This window comes from Perca fluviatilis, chromosome 15 (assembly GCF_010015445.1).
Source record: "Perca fluviatilis chromosome 15, GENO_Pfluv_1.0, whole genome shotgun sequence".
Taxonomy (NCBI): domain Eukaryota; kingdom Metazoa; phylum Chordata; class Actinopteri; order Perciformes; family Percidae; genus Perca; species Perca fluviatilis.
In genome coordinates, this window is record NC_053126.1 from 24452377 (window position 1) to 24474619 (window position 22243).

General features: G+C 39.4%; 3 protein-coding genes across 4 annotated transcripts in view; 2 read left to right on the forward strand and 1 right to left on the reverse strand.

Moving 5' to 3' along the window:
• Positions 1–697: 697 nt before the first annotated feature.
• Positions 698–5608, forward strand: LOC120575476 (mpv17-like protein). Its single transcript, XM_039826289.1, has 4 exons — positions 698–1689; positions 2169–2239; positions 3208–3237; positions 3435–5608. The coding sequence occupies exons 1-4, from the start codon at positions 1383–1385 to the stop codon at positions 3648–3650; spliced, it is 624 nt and encodes a 207-aa protein (XP_039682223.1). The 5' UTR covers positions 698–1382; the 3' UTR covers positions 3651–5608.
• Positions 5609–8458: 2850 nt separating this feature from the next.
• LOC120575184 (nuclear distribution protein nudE homolog 1-like) lies at positions 8459–16347 on the forward strand. Its single transcript, XM_039825841.1, has 9 exons — positions 8459–8676; positions 9411–9551; positions 10273–10426; positions 11741–11889; positions 12271–12407; positions 12838–13086; positions 13200–13285; positions 13827–13972; positions 14681–16347. Exons 2-9 carry the CDS (start codon positions 9466–9468, stop codon positions 14727–14729), a joined length of 1056 nt encoding a protein of 351 aa, XP_039681775.1. The 5' UTR covers positions 8459–8676; positions 9411–9465; the 3' UTR covers positions 14730–16347.
• A 2240-nt stretch (positions 16348–18587) lies between these two features.
• Positions 18588–22243, reverse strand: part of LOC120574739 (myosin-11-like) — a 45583-nt gene continuing 41927 nt past the window's right edge. For both annotated transcript variants that reach the window (XM_039825159.1, XM_039825158.1), the window contains exon 41: positions 18588–21434. In XM_039825159.1, coding sequence (XP_039681093.1) covers positions 21215–21434 — 220 coding nt within the window. In that variant the 3' untranslated portion in view covers positions 18588–21214. The remainder of the gene's footprint in view (positions 21435–22243) is intronic.

Here is a 22243-nt window from a genome sequence, read left to right on the forward strand (position 1 = left end):
GGCTCTATGTGGAGTGACATCGCCCTCTATTGGCTATAAGGCATACAGCACGTGTGCAAGCTGTCTGCTGAAAAGTTGAATAGCAAGCATTCACACATTCTTCTCATCGTTTATAAACGCACTGTATGGCTCCCAGATTATTAAAGATCCATGTCTGGATGGATCGGAGACATCTTTTTTTTTATCTCTTCCCAAATATTCTTTACACTTTTTTTTCATATTGAATTCAGTCTATAGCAGTTTTATTACAGTTAAACCTAATGGCTAGTGTAGCTGGAGCATGTTTGAGAGACCATATGCAGAGCAGTTGTATTTATTTTTCAAAGGAAAGAGAACGCACCCAACATGGCTAAGGCCAAAAAGCAACAACAGAGGGATAAAGGCAGTATAAATACAGCCTCTCATACCTGATTGCACCTGAGGGGGCGTGGCCTTGCCAGGCAGGAGCGCTTGTACCGCTCTGCCTCAGGTGGGAATATGTGACCTCTTGATGGGGGTTTCGGACACTTACACTTTATTATGACACAGGATTATATCAGTAGAAACAGAAAACACCACAGTGGCGCCACAAAACCACACAATACAAGCTTCCTTAAATATCATACATTTGTGAAACGACAAGAGAGAGAGAGAAAGAAAGAGAGAGAGAGAGAGAGAGAGAGAGAGAGAGAGAGCGAAAGAGAGAGAGAGAGAGAGAGAGAGAGATCATTGCGGGTTCGGGCATCGCAGATCTGACAATGCGTGGACTGCTCGGGACATAGCTCTGTACAGCAAACTATAGGCTACTGCTGTTGTCGATGTCAGTGACGCAGTTATTAGACGGGGATCTAGGCCTGAGCAGCCCGGGACAATCCCTCAGATTATCGCTTGACCCGCAGGATTTGTTGAAGAGGCACCTGATTCACCGGGAGCGATACGCCAAGTGAGAGCAGACAGAATAATCTAGATTTATATTTATGTTCCATTGGCGCATTTTCCACTAGCTTCTCCATCTCTTATGTAGATAAGGATCGGATGCATTTTACGCATGCATAACTCCAGAACGAGATCCTTCAGAGGAGCCCTCTCCAAGTGACCAAAGTGGACCATAGCAGCTTTTACGCAGGAGCCGATAGGATCGTTTGAGAAACTTTTGTGGGGGGGGAGAGTCTGCATTTCTCATTAGTCATCTGAGATCCGATGTGTGGTATTCCTGCTGTGGAAACGTATAATCCCTCCCTGATTACCGCGCTCAGATGGATTTCGTCGTGCCTGCCAGCCGGCTGACATCCGGGCCTAGACAGGTTATTTTAACCGCTATCATTGCGTCTTGATTGCTAAATTGAAGCCACAGGACAGTCCAGCATCACTTTGGGCCCCCAGCTTTGCCCACCGGTGCCAAAATGAGGAGAGTTGTACTGAAAGAAGCCGCCAAACGATTCCCCTGGATGGCCAATGTCACTTTGTACGGGTGCTTATTCGCCGGCGGTGACCTGGTCCATCAGCTCATAGCTCAGAAGGAGCGCATGGACTGGAAACACACTCGCGACGTGGCCATTGTGGCAATCAGTTTCCATGGAAACTTCAATTACTTCTGGCTGCGAGCCCTGGAGAGGCGTTTCCCTGGAAAGTCCGCCGGGATGGTTTTCCGCAAACTCCTGCTGGACCAAAGCTTCGCGTCGCCTTTGGCCACCAGTGTCTTCTATACAGGTAAGCTGGCCTGGTTCAAAATCCACATCTAATGCAAAGACAGTTAAGAGTTCGGTTAATGCAAGGCAAAGTGCAGACACACTCTTGGTCTCTGTTTTTCAGATGAAAATAATCTGATGTCAAAAACTTCCAAATATATAAATCACTAATTATTTTTTTCCATGTCGCCAAACCATCAGAGCAGGAACACAGACCCAAATATGTCTTATCAGGTCAAAGCTTATGAAGTGCTCTGAATCTTTTCTCTCGTGTAACAACATGCAGCAAAACCTCGGAACTCAGGCGGATTAATGATTACATATCACACCCTACATTCATTTAAAACACGTTAACACACACTAAATTAAGGTTATAAGGCGACCTGTCTCTGTCAAACATCATTTGGGTCAAGGTGAGGAGTCATTACGCACGTTTTTAGATTGTGCGTAATGGCGCACATCACCCCAAACTCGTGCATAAATGTCTCCTCTGCTCTGCAGGGGTGAGCTTCTTGGAGGGTAAGGAGGACATCTTTGAAGACTGGAGAGAGAAGTTCTTTAACACCTGGAAGGTAAGGAAGGCCTCGGCAGCATCAAGCGAAGGAAAGTCACCTTCCCCTCCACACAGTGACTGCTGCGAGCTCACAACCAGATTAACCTAGATTGTGCCATTGCTGCTTTTGCGCAGTGGGCAATTCATTCGCGACTAGGCTACTGCCTGCTGAAATCCTGCCAAATGTAAGACACAGTGTCATGCTGCTGGAATTGCGGTATAACGCTTCATGATCCTGGTAGATACCAATGTATCAACAACTTATTGATAGTGTCCTAAAATCTTCTCTTCTGTCGATGTGTAAAATGTTCCAGATCACTGATTAAGATACATCTTGTTTCAAGAATATTATATACGTAATTTTTTCCCACGGTGGTGAAAATAAAGTTATTTTGACAAGTTACTTACTAGATTAAGATTACTCAAACTATGATACATTTATAAAATATGTTGCATTTTTGGAGTATTACCTTGGCCTCATCCAGCTAAATGCTGCTTCAACATCAATGCATATTTCCAATATAATAATTAACACTTTAAAGTCACATCATGCTGCATAGTAATAAAAAAAAACAAAAAACATTTTGCTGATTTAAATTTTGTACTTGGATTTGAAAGCAGGACTTTCTTTTCTCTTGAAGGCTGAATATGAGCCCAAATGAATTATGAAGATAAACAGTTCTCTAGTGCACTGATGCAGACAGGAAATTGATTTTATTACTCAATCCAAGCAATCAATCATCCTAAAAATATAATTGAATTCAAAATACACTCTAAGCCCAAATCGTATGGCAGGTAATCAAAGAAAACTATCCCAAGCTCAAAGCATCCAATCTAAACTATTAGTATATTCACTGCATGTATGAACTCAAACGTGATTTACAATAATAATAATTTCAAGGCAATAAGAACGTCGATTTGCATGGACAGGGGCTGTAAGTTCTCTGTGTCTTCAAAAAACTCATCATATGCTATTTTAACTTTCAGACTGGACTCATGTACTGGCCATTCATGCAGGTAAAAATGAAAGCAATTTACTGTATTTTACACATTCATACCTGATTTAAAAAAAAAAAAAAGACATTAGTTAGAGGAGCTTTTGTTCTGTCTGACCGATTAGTCTACTGTAAGGATAAACAAAAGTAAGAATCCAAAAGAAAGGGTACAGTTTTCTCTGTATGTGTAATATCGCATGTTTTCTGCCCCTTTCCCAGTTTCTGAACTTCATCCTGATGCCGCTGCACATGCGAACGGCCTTCATGGGCTGCTGCGCCTTCCTCTGGGCCACCTTCCTGTGCTTCTCCCGGCAGAGCGGTGATGGCACTGCCGGCGTGGCTCTGGCCTTTGTCATGGACCCCCGTAAGACCCTGGAGGAGATACGCGAGGCCCGGCTGACCCGAAAAAAGGAAAAGACCCAGAGGGAAAACTAAAGGGAGGAAGAGAAGGAGGAGGAGGAGGAGGAGGAGGAGGAGGCTTCTGTCTTTCAGGCCGTTGAGCTTTGGTTGCAGGACAGATCGGTGTCCACTTTTGCTTAGCTGAGGAGCTGAGGAGCAGGATAATGGTTAGAAAAAGAAAACCATGTATCTGTCACATATACGCACACAACAGTTGACTGATATGGACTTTGAAGGCTGACGGAATATTACCAACAGGGTTTCCCTTCCATTATAAGGCTTAGGTGCAGCACCAAGCCGAAGAAATGCCTAATCAATGTGAGCATAAAAACTAACGAAATGACCTTTCTCAGATCTAATGATTGTAGTTGGTGCCCCAATTTTGTTATTTATTTATTTATTTATTATCTGCTATATCTTTTCCAATGTTTTAGACACAGATAGGTAATAATAATGCTCTAAATGATGTGAAATTGCATGATGAACTGGAGGTAAAAGGGTTGGAGGAGGGTGGTGACATTATATGCACTGAATGACAGTCGATCGCAACAGAGAGATATAAGCATGTTTAAAAATTGACAGCATAAATACAATTGGCTGAAAGAGATAGTGGCTGAATCTGATTGGTTTACCTAAACGTGTAAACGCACCTAATTAGATCACAGGGACATTACATCAAATTGGTTCAGGAAGGTATCAATGCAATTTTATAGCGACATAGATTTGCATATTTATCATAAAGGGCAGGGTGTCATTAAAATGATTAAGATTCCTTCCCAAGGGGGTCATGAATTTTCACAGCAAGTTTGGAGACATTTAGCTGCAGACCAAAGTACCAGATGGAATGATCACAGGATGTAAGGTCCGAAAGCCTGGCACATATTGTTTACAGTTGCAGTGATGATGCAAATGATCTTGCCTCCAAAACACAAAGGTTTCAGTTGAAATGAGATTGGACCCATGGACTTCTTGTTGGTTCGATGCGAGCCCACAGAGCAGTAAAGCTCCTGAGATCACATTTAATAAAGGCCCGATATGTCTGCTTCACAATAGTTGTGCCTTCTCACTCGGTGATATGCTTGCAGTGTTTGGCTGACTGGTGGTAGTCATTACTAATACTCAATACAATGCAATATGTATATACTGTATATTTCTGTGTGTGTGTGTGTGTACAATTTTAAATGGAGTTTCAGCATTTATTCTGGGATGCACTGATGCATAGGGCAGATCCAGGGCAACAGTGTGGCTCGTTGATGTGTTTTTAACAGTGGAGCTCTATGGCACAGAGGAAGAAGATATATTAGGCTCTGACACACTGATAAAACATGTTAATGGGTCTCTTCGTGGGATTTGTCGACATCACTTACGGTCAAAATGGCTCATTATGTGTTCTTTTTTAAAAGACATGTATCAGTGCATCCCACTAGTGTTGTGTTGCCTCCTAGTTTGACCTGTGAAGCCAATCCTGTCCTCTTACTTGAAACACCACATAGGTTGCCATCAGCCCAGATACCTTATCATGTAACACGTCACTTACCCAACCCAGACACTAACTCACTTTCGTTTTTGATCTTTTAGCAAAGCGGAAATATGTGTAACTTTTATCATTATTTATCCAAACGACAGTAAAGAGAATTGAAGATTTCACTGCTGAATAAATAGTACATTCATTATTATACTAGAAGTGAAAAACCGTGTAATATTATACAGAGTTGGATAAAATTGACATGTCAAGTTTAAAGGTTTGGACACAGCAGTTCTGTAAATGAGCTTTAAGTGAAAAACGACATAGACGCTCTGTACCAAACAAAAATAAAACCTCGAAGAATGTTCAATATTGTTCCGAACTTTGTGTAGAATGACTGGTTTAGAGCAAACTGTGAGAACCTCAACTATTTATTTGCAATACTAATTGATTTTATTTTTAGAAATAGGACACTTCCTTTATGTCAATTTGACATGGAATATGAATAAAGAAGTCATAAAGAGTCAAAGTCTTTCTTTACAGATCTCTTCTGTTGAGTGGATGGGATGATGTCATAACGAGATTTGATTGGGACATTGTGTCAGAGTAAAGCCAAAAACAATGTGCCTGTAGCACTGGGAAGCAGCTCCTGGAGCAAATTAAGAAACAGGTGAACTCAGGAAATTGAAAGTTCAGCAGGTTAAGAGTCTACAGCCATGCTAGCAGTGCTGTGAGACTAAATGCTATTAGCCATTAGCGTGCTAACATCTGCGAATTAACAGTAAACACAGAGGACAGCTGAGGCTGATGGGAATGCCATTAGTGCTGCAGCATTTGGTCACGAACCAAAGTATTGGAAAAATTACATTTTGACGATGACAATGTTGATGATGATTTAGGGGATGACCACAATTAAAATGTTCAAACAAGATACATGATGATAATTGGTGAAATTTAGAGGAGTTGTATTTTTCACTTTGGACAGAGCCAGGCTGGTTTATTCTCCCTGTTTCTAGCTAGGCTAACCACAGCCTAAATCAAGCTCTGTCAAGACTTTCTGAATATATGCAGCACAGATATGAAGCAAGGACAGCGTGGGTTGGAGTTTGTGTGTGTGTGTGTGTGTGTGTGTGTGTGTGTGTGGTATAACAGCTTAATGCTCTAGTGATGGTGCATGTGGATTAACCAGGATCCGATAGTCCTGGTTAATCCCTCTGAAATGGACACAGTTGACTCAGTGTCACCTCTGACCCCACCAAACAGGAAGTGGAATTCCCCAATCAGAATCAAGGACGCTGACAGGTGCCGAGCTCAGTTTAACAAGCTCTCCTTCACTAATCCTCAGAAACATAACCACCACACTATAAATCATGATGGGAAGCATATGATTTAAAATACACACTTAATAATAACTGAGAGTTCAAAATAATTCAAAATAACAATTAAAGCAAAATTAAACGACTGCAGATGTTTTAATGTTATTTGGAATAAATTATTGTTATGTCTATTATGGCTGTTTACTGTCATCTGTTAATCACTTGATCTGAATAAAACTGATGTTTTGTTGGAGCTTTTGTTCTGTTGTGTTCTAGTGCATCTTTCCACTGTAGGAAGTTATTTTATTGCAACTGTAAATATATAATTATTTCTTTTTTTACATCACTAGATGTAGAGACAATGGCAATTCAATTAACCTAATTTTGTGCATGTTTGTGAATAATTTCCTACAAGAAAGGGCGTCACTATCATAAAAGAAAGTAAACAGAAGACCACCACAATGATGAGAAACAAAAACAGGATAATATTTCTGTTTAGATTCTTTTTTCTATTATAAATAGCAGCAATGGCACAGTTAGCTCACTTTACTGGTATCTCTGTGATGCAATACTAACAAATTGTAGCCTACATTGTTATTTAGAGAATTAGGTTTCCCAAGCTGTCACAGAACACAACACCGGATGAAATAATATGAGTTTTCATTATTTACAAAAAAGGAAATGAATGTCTACGAAAGCCCATAAATAAATAACAAAATAGATTAAATGTTAAGAAGAAAATACAACATAAATAAGATCACAAATAATAATAATAATAATAATAAGATACTAAATCAAAATTACACATATTAACATACTCACTATCTCATTATTTAGACCTATTATCCTATAACTATTTATTAGTAGCCCTAATTGGAATTTCCATTGACATTTATTTCAATATTATGACTTACTACCTCACTTAGTATTAAGTAATATTAAGTCGGTTTTTATCTCACAATTTTGACTAAGCATTATTGATTTACCATTGTTTTTATTTCTTCAATGATTACTTTTCATCCATTTTTCAGGCAGAAGTGGACTTCCACATATATCAGAAATACCATGCTGCATTCAATGCATTCCTTACTACATAAGATCAAATGTTGAAAAAAGGACACAAATGATTGTAAGGAAAATTAAAGACATGACATGTGTAGCTATGGTGTGTAGATTCAAATTCATTATCATTTTTTAAAAGCGCATGTAAAGAAAAGGGTAATCCCACCGCTGAAATTGGACCCTGCTTCACTCCGAATCTGACAAAATCAAAAATATTTTAGTTATTTATGTTTTGTGATGCTGTTAATAAATTATTTATCTAATACTGTTTTATTTCTATATTATAGAGACAAACACTAAGGGTCATGACTTATACACATTATTATATATACGCATATATTATATGCCGCTGACATATACTGGACTTGCTGACTCTGCTGCTGTTTTTTCTATCACACCAATGTCACTTTTGCCTAGCAATTCTGTCTTTAATTGCTTTTGGATAGTTTATATTTCTGCTTATATTTTAGTTTTATACACCTTTTAGGCTACTATTTATTATTTTACTTCTCCATTTATCTGTATATACGTGTGTCCTTGTGCTGCTGCAACAACCAAATTTCCCCTCTGGGGATAAATCTTTTCTTATCTTTATAAAAGTACAATATAAGAGCTGTATAACAACCTCATTAATTCATATCTGATTATACCTGCAATCTATGTGATTATAGCTGATACTAGCAAGTGGAAGTTGCTTACTCGGCTCATTTTCAGCAATAAGACATTAATTAACAAACACGACCCCAAATGCAGTATTGTATTAAGTTATAATATATATTTATCGTGTTTCCGACACCACTTAAAGGCAGCACCAGCCTCTAGTAATCTGTCACAACGTCTAGACTGTGAAGATTATGCAGACACCCCTCTGACACTGACATCACTCCTCTGATTGGACAATGATCCTGATCCCGCCTATTAACATTTGATTGACAGTTTATTGACAAATAGCAACAGGCTACGAGACTGTCATCTAACTTGTGGTTGGTGAATCGGCGTGGACAATATGAATGGCAATTTGTATTGTTCGACGTCTTCCCAAGACAGTAGCAACTTTGTGGTGTCCAACTCCGAGAAAGTCATTTAATAGTTTTCCTTAACGGTTTTGCATTTGAATTTAACCGAACAACGTTTGTCGGTAGTTATACCAGCACATGAAGAGGATTTAGAAAAGGAATACATTGGTTAACACTGCGTCGAACGAAGCTAACTTTTGAGCGTAAGTTGTAACTTAACGCTAGCTGTGTTATGTTGTCTCAGCTGGGATTTAAATGGTTAACGCTAAACTCCGTTAGCTGAACTAGCTAACGTATTTATTATTACAAGCTAAGAACATTCTTCTAACTTTCTTGCTGTATTATCTGAGCTTTGTTGTTAATAGTTTTTGCTAGCTAATCCTCTGCGATGTTCATAAAAGCAGGTGTTACAACGATATGAGGGTATACATTATTACCCGTTATCTTTTAGGTGACGTGTGCTCTAGGTTCCCGTTTCTTTTTTAGTTCAGCTTGCTTGGACCAGAGTCCGTATACATTTTGTATCTAATTTATTTCAGGAGTAGTTTTAGTTACATTTGATTGAATTTCACTCAAATTAAACATGTCTGTGTGTATGATAGACTCTATTGTTCAATTCGGCATACATGTAGTATTAAAAAAAACATTACTTACTATAGGTTGAAACCTATTGGCTTGATATTTCCGTTATCTAACAGATCTAAATTAGCACAGTTAACGTTAACACCATGGATGGCGGTTACGACCTAATTGATTAGCTAATAGAAATTAATAGAAATTGAGATTTTATCTGAAACTTATTGCTACTTGATGGTTCACTCAACGTGAAAATCCTGATAACCCGTTAATTCATAAACCGGTGTAACGATAAATTGCCCGATTTCTAAAGGGAACTGAGCGGAATTTGTTTAATTGCCTTGTTTTAATTTATCCACAGTCACAGACCAGCGTTGGTGTGTGACTGGAGACTCGGATCTCCACCTGGGCTGGAGATGGGGGATCCTGAGCCTCCAGAGTTTGGGTCCCTGGAGGAAGAGCTGGAGTACTGGAAGGAACAGGCTGCCAGGCACCAACAGAGGTGTGTCTCCTCTTTTAACAGACCTCACAGACCATCACTTCTGCCTCCCTTAGTTCATCAACTTAAAAGACGAAGTGCTCTAAATCATGATATGAGAATACATTTCTTAGTTAGTTTACCTTCAGTTTATTTTTGCACATTTTAGCTGCCCTTATTGATGACTATTTTGGAAAGCATGCTATAGGCTAGTGTTCCATAATGTTTTTATGCCCCAGAATTCCTCAAGGATGATTTTTTTTTTATCTTGCTAATAAGTTACATATCTTATTATTTTGCTCGAATAAGTTAACATCTTGTGCGAACAAGATAATAACTTGTGTGCATGTGGGGCTCCATAATACATTCTAGAAAAACAATGAATAGCTTTTCTCTTCTCTTCAGTGTGGTTTATAGAAATGTGAGTCAGTAGACAATCCTGCAAGACAAATAATTGTGAACGTCCAGGTGTTTTCCTATTAAACACATTTCTGTGATTTTTAGACTTTTGTGTTCAGCCCATAATGCCCAGAGCTGTTGTTTGTCCAAACAGATCTGTTTTAGAACTATCTGGCAAACATTTGTCTTTGACAATGTCTTGGTCTGATTGTTTTGCTCCAAACATGAGTGAGATTACTGTGTTTTTACTGTATAAAACCAGAAAATCCAAACTAATAAGCCAAATTGAGTAATGGCTTGAATGATAGATATGGCTTACGTTCTGCGTATGCGTGTGTGTGCGCAGTGCAGAGGAAGCTCAGGAGGAACTGCAGGAGTTTCAGCAGATGAGTCGGGACTATGAGGTGGAGCTGGAGCTGGAGCTCAAGCAGTGCGAGACACGAAACCGTGAGCTTCTTTCTGCCAACAACCACCTCCGCATGGAGCTGGAAAACTACAAGGTACAGAGAACATTATCAGTTATCAGATCCTGACAAACATGTTCAATATCCCGTAACAAAATAAGACAGTGCCACTGAAGGTGGGCGAAGATGTACTAGTCTTGTAATATGTCTTTCTTATTATCCCTAAAGTCTTTGAGAAGCATCTTTAACACAAGAAATTGTCTAATCATGCTTTTTTTTTTATAGCCAACACTGAAGCCTAAAGCTGTTGTTTCAGGGATGTCCCAGTTATTTGAATGACATTCTTACTTTCCATACCATCAGCTGATAGTAGGTGAAGTTTCATGGCTGCATTTGCCTGTCCTCAATAGGCTTCACTGTCTGAACACACACACACACACACACACACACACACACACACACACACACACACACACACACACACACACACACACACACACACACACACACACACACACACACACACACGTTCACAGAGGATTGATTCAGAGCAGAAAAAGGCAGCTGATGACTCTTGCTTGGCTTGTGTCTGGAGGGGATGGCAGTACTTCCCTTAAAACCTATCACAGTCATGTCCCAGTTCACCAGCCCCCTTATCTTCCTTTTAAACATGTATAAGTTTATCCTTCTGTTGAGATCACCCCCCACCCCAGAGGGATGTGCACAGGCATTTTGCGATTCCACCAAAAAGTTCTGGTCATTTTTGTCCCAGGACTACTTTTCTAGGAACTCCAAAGTTTCTTCAGTCTGTTGTCTGGGTTTCCATAGCGGTTTGAAGACCTGTGAAGAGAAAGTGACAAACAGCACCTCAGTGATTCTGCAGCAAAATGTGTTTTGAAAGTTGAATACATTGACACATTTAAGATATTTGTTTTTGTAGTCAGTTTAGATGCATGTACAGCCTACGCAAATAAGACATATGAAACTGTGTTGTGAAGTTGAAAAGGTTTCCACCCACTTTCAGAACAGTGCAGGGCTTTATCTTAGACAGCAGGTATGACCAGTATGCAGGGACCTTATGGAATTTAGCAAAAGCATGCTGAAGCTTGACACAGTTTCATGTTGTGTGTTACCTTCTCTCTTCATCCAGCTCTGAGCCTCACATTGCCTCCTGGGAGCTCAGTTCTCATATATACATATATATACCATTTTAGACAAAAACGTGTATGTAAATGTCTAGGAAGGCAGCAGCAAGGTGACAGCAGTTGCACACGTGGTCTGCTTTTGGTATTGAGCCACTGAAGTAGTAATCCATGTCTGCATTATGCGTTATGGTTTAAAGCCTTCATAATCAGTATTATTCTCTTCTTTTTCGGTCCCTTCCTGACTCTGTGGTGGGCCTCCTGCCAGGAGAAGTATGAGACGCAGCACTCGGAGGCCTACCGGCAGATCTCCAGCCTGGAGGGAGACCTGGCTGAGACCACGGCCGTTAGAGACCAGCTTCACAAATACATCAGAGAGCTGGAGCAGGCCAACGACGACCTGGAGCGGACCAAGAGGTCGGAGCACACTCGCACTATGATAGTACAACTGTACTAAAGAAATTCTGTGTGGTTTTCACAATCTGATTAAACCAATTTTAGCCATGTTTACAAACCTAAAAAGAGGTAAAAGAAAAGATAACTGAAACAGACTTTTTAACAAACAGTGTATGTTTTTCCCTTCACCTTGAAAATAAGTATTTTTTTAAATTTATTTTTTAATAAATATTTGTTTTAAAGGGCAGGTCTGCTATCTGCTGGTCCTCCAGCTGCCTGTTCACAGTGCAAGTTTGACAGTACAAGTAAACTTGTAGCATGCGGAAAAGTATTCTACCAATCAAAGCCTTTGGCTGCCTTCATCGGGTTACCTGACACTGCGCTGCTCTCTGTGTGTTTCAGGGCGACCATCATGTCGCTGGAGGACTTTGAGCAGAGGATGAACCATGTTATAGAGAGGAACGCCTTCCTGGAGAGCGAGCTGGACGAGAAGGAGAATCTCTTGGAGTCCGTCCAGAGGCTGAAGGACGAGGCCAGAGGTAGGAGAGAGTTAAAAGTAGTTTTTCAAACTAGTGCTGGCGCGGAGGCTCAGGTTTGAAATGGCTGTGGGTCATGATTACAAAAGTGAGTCCGTTTATCCAAACACAAATCTCTTCAGATTTCAAACCGTGAAATGTTTCAACATGTTGATTTCAACGTTTTGGAGCTTTCATGTTGTTTTTTATCTTCTTCTAGGGAAAACAGGCATACTAAATACTAATATTGTAGCATATGTATGTATAGAAGATGAAACAAGGTGCCAAGGGATACAGTGAATAGTTTTAAAGTTTCACTTCTGTAACGTGTGTGTGTGTGTGTGTGTGTGTGTGTGTGTGTGTGTGTGTGTGTGTGTGTGTGTGTGTGTGTGTGTGTGTGTGTGTGTGTGTGTGTGTGTGTGTGTGTGTGTGTGTGTGTGTGTGTGTGTGTCAGACCTGAGACAGGAGCTTGCGGTGCAGCAGAAACAGCAGGTACAGGACAGGAAGCCCACCCTCAGCAGTGCAATCAAAGACCCTTCCTCCTCCGCCTCAGCTGGTCTTCCCACCCCGCCCCTCACCCCACCGGACAAACGAACCGAGGACAGAACCACGTCTTCGTCCTCTAACCAGCCCGTCCCCTCTGCCACCCCTCCACCCAGACCTGCAGAGTCCTTCACCACCCCGCTGCCCTCCGTCAGCAGAGGTCCGTTCATGTGTTGTTGTTGTTGTTGTTGGAGCGACTACGTGACGTTTCCCTGTGCTATATGACGGGAAACTTTGATTTCTCTGCATTCATCAGATGGTTTGTTTCTGCAGGTGAAAGCCTGTCAGGGACTCCCCTCACCACGTCGGCGAGAATCTCGGCTCTGAACATCGTCGGAGAGCTGCTGAGAAAAGTCGGGGTAAGAAGCACACTGTGTGATGTTTGACCCAGTACTTTTGAATCAGCTGCTGACTTCTCATCATGTGAACGCTGCAGGGTGCTTCTGGTTTTAATGTTCAAATGCACCCGATTTCTTCTCTGTAGCTGGTAAGTTTATTGGTTTTTTAGAACCAACCTAATGCACAATCACAAAGTGTTTAAACTGACAACTTAAAGACTTTCTGCCACCTGCATCTCTTAACACTTAACACAACATAATAAAGGTTGTTAAAGACCTTTTTATTGTGACATTTACATCTGGCGTGTTATTACATTTACATCACTACAACTGTTAAAGATCTCCATCTGAACTTTTATCCATTTAACTGTTTAGTTGTTCTTTATAATGAGCATTACGGTCTCAAGTTTTTCTTTCATTCCTATCTGGGTGCAGATTAGATTTCTCTCACTACTCACCATAACACCTTGATTCTAAACATTAGGATCTCACAGCGATGGCAGTGTATGAAGTTAAATGTTCATGGAAGAACTTACAAACGTGATTCCTGCGCTGCCTGTAGAACCTGGAGTCCAAGCTGGCGTCGTGTCGGGAATACGTCAACGGGCAGACAGCGAGCCGCAGAGGCCAGGCGGGGGGACAGGGGCCGACGTCGGGCCACAACAACTCCTCAGAGACCCATGCTACCAACGGCCTCTACAACAAGGGGTGAGATGCAGGGCAACCGCTGTAGAGCTCATGTCACAGAAATACAAAACATAGCAAACATAGTCCAGCTTTGATAAAAAAAATGACTCATTTCACTTTAAGAAGCTTTAAAATGTTTTACTTATTTTTTTTTTTTTTTATTTGCTTGGTTTCTCTTTTTTATGTGCAGGACAGTCAGTGTCTTTTGAGAGCACAGGTGACATTCAGAAGTCTACTCAAGTAAAGATAAAAATTATTAGCACCAAAATGTACTTAACTTATCAAAAGTAAAAGTACTCCAAAGGCAGCAGAATGGCCCCTGGCAGTGTTATATTACAGTATGTTATCATATTTTCAGATTATTGTTCCTGATGTATTCATTTAATGTTGTAGCTTGCTAATTAGTTCATATACTGTTGGGTAGTTATTCCTCGACAATGTATCACTTTAAAAAGTCCTCCGTTATCTGCGTTAACTCGTAATCTGAAAAGTAACTGTTGCATAAATGTAAATTATTTCTCTCTAAAATTTACTGGAGTAGAAGTATAAAGTAGCATAAATAGTAACACACAAATAAAGTACCTCATAATTGTACTTAAGTACAGTACTTTTAAACGTATTTAATTACCCTCCACCACCCACATATTGTCACATCAATGTTTGGTCAATGTTTGTCGTTGGTTTGAAGGTTGTAAGCGTTTTGTCTCCGGGTCTGTTGTCTTTCTAAAGGCTGGTGAAGAGGTTAGAGTTCGGAGCGGGACCCAAGCTGCTGCTGTAGAGTGAAAACCTCCTCCACCCCCTCCATCCTCAATCCTCCTGTGAGCTGCTGCTGCCCTCCCGTCCACCCGGCCGCTCTTTAACGGTACTGTGTGTTGCACATCGCACCGAACGCCGACCGCTCTCACTGGGGGCTGCAGTGATGCAAACGGACGGGTGTGTTTGCTATGGACACGTTCGGATGTCTGTTACCAGCTCAAGTCTGTTTGTTTATTAGCAGGACTTCTTTTCGGCACTCGCACTTAGCTCAAACTAACTAACTGGACTTGTGCTGCATGTCACCACCTTTGTTTTGCTTCTTTTTTTTTTGGGTGTGTAAAGACTGAACACAAAGCGAATTTTAGAGGCAGCGCGATTGCATATGGAGTCTATAAAGAAAAGACTCTAACAGATGCATTATTAATGTAAGTTTTGACAGAGCGTTGACATAATATCTGGGGGATGATGTCAGTAAATTCCACGTTCATCTGCTAAAACGTTTTCGGTGGTCAAACCTGCACAATGAAACCAAAGTGAAAATTAGCTTTGTTTAGTTTGAACACACCTGGAACACTGAACGGGCACTTTTCTCTACACCAGAAGACAGGGAGGCAGTTTTTGAGAATGTCTTTAAACTAACTTTTAAACTGCAACCCAGTCAGTCATTTCCTTTTGTCCTCATAAAAACCACATTTGCTGATCTGCTTTTATACAGTATGCCTCCAAAGCTGTATTTGTTGTATATAAATAAGTGTTGGCACAAACTACAAGAACTACTAATGGAATGGAAATAGTTGATTGAAACACACATATTTGATATACTGTATATTTTAGATTACAGAATACAGACTGCAGACTGCAAACATTAACTTGATAGCTGTGCTAAGACTCCTGTTCATCAAGGTAGTATCAAAAGCACTGCTCTGCAAGCCTTAAGCTTTTAATGAACTGTGCTTTTTTATCATTATGAAGTCAAATAACTTATTAAAAGCATCATTTTTTGTGGGGAAAATAAAATATACATTTTTGAATGAAGATCTTACAAAATCTTGCCAACATATTGTGGCCATCAGTGGTTCTGCATCTTAAAGCTGCCTTAATTAACATGTTGTGTATAAATAATGAAACAAATGTTAGAGTTGCCGCTCATAGTTATGAAAATATGTATCAATGTCACTATCTCTGCAGTTGCATGTAGCTTTTTAGTCTTATTTAATGCTTATTCGGCTTTCTGAATTTTTACTCTGAATAAGGAAATTTAGTTTGCCCCCCCCATATGACTGAGATTAGTGTTAGAGTATCTGATACTTACCTAAATGACATAGCTGCCCTGCACACACTCAAAGCTACAACCTAAAAAATGGGATAATATAGAACTTAATTCATCCAGAAATAAACATCGTAAATAATGTTATACATAGCAGCATATTGATTAAATGTGTATCTGGCACGTGGAAATAACCTCTTTAGTCTAGTAAACTTTGTGATCCGAATATTTGAGACCGTAGTTCAGAATTGTTAAATTGATAACCTTGAATTAATAATCTAATGAGTGAAAATGTAACGGGGCTGAATAAGACAAAAACAAGAGTACAGTAAATAAATGATTGACATTTGTTGGGGTTTATTTGACCCCTGGACATCCCTAGTTGTCCCGTTTGTCACTTAAAGGAGAATTCCGGTCGATTTCAACACGTAGCTCTGTTGTTTGTAAATTTGGAGTGCTGTCAGTAGCAAGAAAAACTAAAACTATCGGTGTTGCCTACACCCTCCTGCTAGCGTTGGAGATGCTGAAATCGGGCAAGTTTTAAACGTGCTTCTAGCCTCTTAACATGTTCGAAATGTCATTACAAGTGCCTACCCATGTGAAGTGATTCCTTCCGAGTGAACACAGTGAATCTGACTGCAGTAGATGTGAAAGAAATGCATAAATGTTGTGCTAACTCGGCTCTGTTTAGTTCTGGTGTTGAGACGGCAAGAGGAGTGCTTAGGGACAGTCTATAAACTACAACACCGAAAAGATAAAAAAATATTTTCAAAAATAGGCATATGTTTATTTTGTTAAAAGCAAGTGCTGTAGTACACCTAGAAGAAGACAAGTTATAATTGAGGTAAGTTTGGAGCTACTACCTTATTTAATCATTAAATTAATAAATATTTTTGTATCTTTTCGGTGTTGTAGACTGTCCCTAAGCACTCGTCTTGCCGTCTCAACACTGGAACTAAACAGAGCTGAATTAGAACAACATTTATACATTTCTTTCACATCTACTGCAGGCAGATTCACTGTGTTCACTCGGAAGGAATCACTTCACATGGGTAGGCACTTGTAATGACATCTCGAACATGTTTAGAGGCTAGAAGCACGTTTAAAACTTGCCCTGTTTCAGCATCCTGGGTGCTAACTGTAGCAGGAGGATAACACTGTGTAGGCAGCACCGATAGTTTGTTTTTCTCGCTACTGACAGCACTCCAAATTTACAAACAGAGCTACGTGTTGAAATCGACCGGAATTCTCCTTTAACCTTTTAAACACTTTGTATCCTTGTTGGTTACTTTCTGGTGAAATTACCTGTGGATATTCATGATCCCCAGAGGATGATCCCTTACCCCACCTGAGCGTCCCACTGGCACCTTCATTAGGCCCAAAGCTACTGGAAAATATCAAAATCTTACAGGTACAGTACAGGCCAAAAGTTTGGACACACCTTCTCATTCAATGTGTTTCTTTATTTTCATGACTATTTACATTGTAGATTCTCACTGAAGGCATCAGAACTATGAATGAACACATATGGAATTATGTACTTAACAAAAAAGTGTGAAATAACTGAAAACATGTCTTATATTTTAGATTCTTCAAAGTAGCCACCCTTTGCTTTTTTTGATAACTCTGCAAACCCTTGTTCTCTCAATGAGCTTCATGAGGTAGTCACCTGAAATGGTTTTCACTTCACAGGTGTGCTTTGTCAGGGTTAATTAGTGGAATTGTTTCCCTTATTAATAAAAAAGCAAAGGGTGGCTACTTTGAAGAATCTAAAATATAAGACATGTTTTCAGTTATTTCACACTTTTTTGTTAAGTACATAATTCGATATGTGTTCATTCATAGTTTTGATGCCTTCAGTGAGAATCTACAATGTAAATAGTCATGAAAATAAAAGGAAACGCATTTGAATGAGAAGGTGTGTCCAAACTTTTGGCCCGTAGTGTAGATGCCATTAAAATGTACGGACTTTAACCTTTCCTTTAGCACCACTCGCAGGACAAAGTTGACACTTCTAGCGCCACTCTTACTAAGGCTCCAAGAATAGAGAATCATCACTATGTTGTTTGTTGTGTCCAATACTTTGATATTCTGCGATGAAATGAACATTGGCGAGTAGAGGAGACTGAACCCCTCTGCAGAGCTTTACTTCTGTCTCTCCAGGAGTGAAATAGGAAACGTCTCCTGTTGAGGAGACGGGAATACTTCAGTGAAGGCTACTTGTGTTTTATGTTAAAAAGAAAGTATGTAATAGGTTTGACGTGTAGTGTTATATATACTGTACCTCTACTGTAGGGTCACTAACATAGGCTGTAGGCTGTGGTTCAGTTGCTTGAGTCTGTAAGGAGGATTGACTTGAATTAGCTGCTCAGGGCAGACTGGACCTTTCTGTTAAGGTCAAAGTGGAAAATAATTTGAGGTTTGGTGTGTGTTTTTATTTTTTTTTGTTGCCTTATGTGACTTAAGAGTACGCTCACATACAAAGACCTGATATGCTCTTTGTTCACCTTCAGTGCTGCTTATGTTTCTGAAAAAGCAATAAAACTTGAAATGTAAAAAAGAAAAAAGTCTTGTTTTATTTCTTCTAGAAAGCAGCAGAAGTGAGACGACACATCCGGGAGGATTAGGGAGCAGTTTAATAGCACTTCAGAAAGTCCTGCATCACAGCAGCCATTGTACAGGTCACTTTTAATAAAGTTGTGTATCTGTGGGGTTTAAAAATCACACCGGCCTAATCTCAAGAATGAATATACAACAGTTGGGTTACAAATTTAGTTTGACATTGTTTCCAAATAAACTGATTCTCTCAAATATTCTAAAAACATTTTCTGAGCGAAGCATCTCATTTCCCGAAAAATAAACCCGTCAGGTTTTCTGAAACATGTCATTTAACAAAACGTCCTGCTGTCTTGAAGGCATTTATTCAATCCTTAAATATGGAAGCCCTGAGAGGCAAGGTGACTCGTACTGAAAGGATGTCTGGTGTATAATAGGTCAGGCTTAGAACAGGTGAAAAAACAAGGTTTTGCCAGGATCATTTTTCAAAGTTACTTTTTTTTAATCTGAAAACATCCTGATTTTTTTTTGTCAGGATCAAGAAGAAAACTGATTTCAGTCCTATTTCAAACATGGGAGTAGTGGTGCACTTCAAACATCTTTAGTGTGCTGCATGATTTAAAAAAGATTTTTAACCATTTTCTGAAGTAGTGTCTCCATTCTTGCTTAATTTTTAAATCCAAATAAAAAACAAATAAAAACTGAATCACAATATATTGTATCTTCTTTTTTTTGATATTTTAAAATTTTCATACAATAAATATTTTGCTTGTGCTTTACAAAAAAAAGAGATATAACTTCTGGCGACCTGGATAGAAAAAAGTCGCAACTTGAGAATCACGTTAATTTTATTTTTTTATTATTGTGCAACACATGGTTAGAAGCATCTTTGAGGATTCTGAAAATACATTCTCAACAGCGGATTTGTTTTTGAAGGGGGCAGTTGAAACTAGGGAAACGGACTTCATACACATTATATTATATATATATAAATATATTAAATTCACAAATTATGTTATATTAATCCACAGACATTTAAAATAATGGTTACTTGTTTTCCTTGACTTCACATCGCAAACCCTCAAACTCTTGTCAAATTAAACTGGGAATCAGATTCTGGAGGCTGCGTTTGTTTGGTAAACTTTGAGGATTTAATTCATACCTCTGTGTTACCTTTGTGCTCATTGCACTTTTCTTAAATACTGAGATTTATTTCCCCAAATTAAAGTTAAACAATTTAGCATCTAGCTGATGCTAGTAGGATTACTTCATGTTAATAAAGTAATAAAAGCTCTTAGGCTGTAGAGCGAACTTAGTTGTGAAAGATTCAAAATGAAAAATAAAATGGGGACCTGCATGTGTTCTTAACATTTTATTTTAGGGTTAATTGTTAGGTTTTTTTAAGTGGGCTTCCTGAACTGTGTTTTTTTTTCTTTTTTCTAATCAATATACATTTTGAGAAGGGGAGATAAAAACAAAAGCGAGCAGTACATGACATAATAAAGCCAGAAAGACCAGAGAGGAAACGATGGAGCGACAGGTTTAACTGGATGTAAGCTGCCAATACTTCCTGCCAACAATTAAATACAATAGACACTAAAACTAGCCACTGATAATTAAAATAAATAAAAAAAAAAAAACAGTGATAATGTCCTGTGACCGTTTGGAGCTTTTCAACACACGGAACTGAAACGAGACACTTATTAAGTGTCCACAACAGCTTCAGGAGATAAGGCAACTTCAAATCCCAGAGTGCATTGAGCTTTCATTTTGGATAAATGTCAAAATTAGAATCATCAATACTTTTAGATTTTGGATCTTTACTGCAACCTTTGCTTTCTGACTGCAACTACAAAGTGTCCTGCATTATGGTAACACTCTGGCTGTAGTCTTCTGCATAGCACCAGCTGCTGAGGCTTATGGGTAGGGTAGTATTTGGAGCAATTTCACATGGAAAAATGTAATTTACTCAGAAACGGCTGAAACATTTCATAGAGTAAAGAATAAACATTGTATTTTGGAGTGCTATAAATAAAGACTTTTTTTTTTAAATGATTGTAGATTATTTGAACACAGATTTTCATTCACATCTATTCTTGTTTTAATTTGTTATACTACAGTATCTGTAGACCTTCCTTGTTTAATTCATCAAATATTTTGTCCATAAAATGTGACAAAGTAGTGTAATAATTTCCCATAGCTCAAAGTGACGTCTTGAAAATGCTTCTTTTGTTTTGGCCAACAGTGCAGAAGTCCAAGATGTTCAGTTTACTGTCATATATGACGACTAAAAGTACTAAATCTTCCACATTTAAAAAGCAGGAACCAGCAGACGTTCGGCACAAATGATTAGTTAGTTCTCAATATAGTTGCCAATTCATTTCATAGACTTTATAAGTCTAAAATAACGTTTTAAAATAATGTAAATAACAAATATAAAAATGTATGATCGGAATGACATGGTGTTACTTTTTGACACGTTTATCGTTATTTTTTTACCCCAATTTGTTTGTGTAACGTCTGACAATTTCAACACAAATCCATCGCGTTGTTAAAATATCTAGGAGACTCCTTCACCTTACTGTTAAAAGGAAACTTTCAAATAATTAAAAATAAAAGTGTGAAAATATTGCTGGAACAGTTTCTACCCCCGCAACTTGGGTGACCCCCCCCCCACCCCGCCTCTACTCGTCGGGGTCGTAGGCGTCTCCGCGGGGGTCCGGAGACGGAGACCGAGACTGGCACGGAGGCTCTTCCTCCGGCAGCTCCACCGAGTTCTCTTTGATGGTGCTCCGGCGGCCGACGCTCCCTCCCAGCCCCAGGCTCCGCATGCTGCCGCCGCCACTGCTCCGGGGACTGGGGCTGCTGAACACCGCCTCTCCCCCGCCGCCGCCGCCGCCGCGCCTGGGAACAGCCGACACATCAGGAGGAAGATGAAGAGGAGGAACGGGGGGGTTCAGAAGGAGAGGAAGGATAGAGGAAGGTGGCATGTTGCAAAGCGAGGTTAAACCAAAAAAAAGAAAGAAAGCTGAAGCCCCTGAAATCTTGCAGCAGGTGTAAACTGGAGGCATTAGGAGAGCGATGAGGAAACGTTAAAAGGGCCCGTAGAGAAAGAGGAGAATATTCCCAGCATGCTTTGAGGACAGTTTGCAGATCAGTAGTGTCTGAGGACAGGTGTGAAACAGGACATGAAAGGAGGAAGAGGAAATGTGAAATCACAAATGATCTCATGCCTTTACAGTTCTTTTTTCAGACACTACAAACGTTTAAGGCCTCATTTTAAATACAGTGGCACTCATAAGTTTATGAACCGGTGCTGAAGTTGACCAACAAGATGAATAAAAATAATAAAAAAAATCATCTTTTGGAAATTGATCTTGGTGGTTTGGATGGTTTTATTTCAGTTAGCCTAATAGCTGGTTTGATTTTCATTGAGAGATGATTTTATGGAAAGTACCCCATGCCAATCTCTAGGTATGGTGGGGCTATTTTATTTAAAATATTCCATTTTATTTTTTTTCTATTTTAATTCCAAAGCCCAAGGGAACTTTATCAGGATGCATAGTATCCTGGATCCATGAAATAACTGGCCTTTAATAATAAAAATCTGCCTGCCTCTATGGGAATTTAACATAGGGGTGTACTGACTTATGTTAATAAGTTAATATGTTAAGGAAGAACATTTATTTATTTACGATACATTATTCATTCAC

What these genes read in the sequence shown, in the direction of transcription:
- LOC120575476 (XM_039826289.1), top strand. Translation starts at nt 1,383, where the DNA reads ATGAGGAGAGTTGTACTGAAAGAAGCCGCCAAACGATTCCCCTGGATG. An exon ending in CACCAGTGTCTTCTATACAG is followed by an intron (nt 1,690 to 2,168) that starts GTAAGCTGGCCT and finishes TCTGCTCTGCAG; the next exon opens with GGGTGAGCTTCTTGGAGGGT. An exon ending in AGTTCTTTAACACCTGGAAG is followed by an intron (nt 2,240 to 3,207) that starts GTAAGGAAGGCC and finishes TTTAACTTTCAG; the next exon opens with ACTGGACTCATGTACTGGCC.
- LOC120575184 (XM_039825841.1), top strand. Translation starts at nt 9,466, where the DNA reads ATGGGGGATCCTGAGCCTCCAGAGTTTGGGTCCCTGGAGGAAGAGCTG. An exon ending in GACCTGGAGCGGACCAAGAG is followed by an intron (nt 11,890 to 12,270) that starts GTCGGAGCACAC and finishes TGTGTGTTTCAG; the next exon opens with GGCGACCATCATGTCGCTGG. An exon ending in AACGGCCTCTACAACAAGGG is followed by an intron (nt 13,973 to 14,680) that starts GTGAGATGCAGG and finishes GTCTTTCTAAAG; the next exon opens with GCTGGTGAAGAGGTTAGAGT.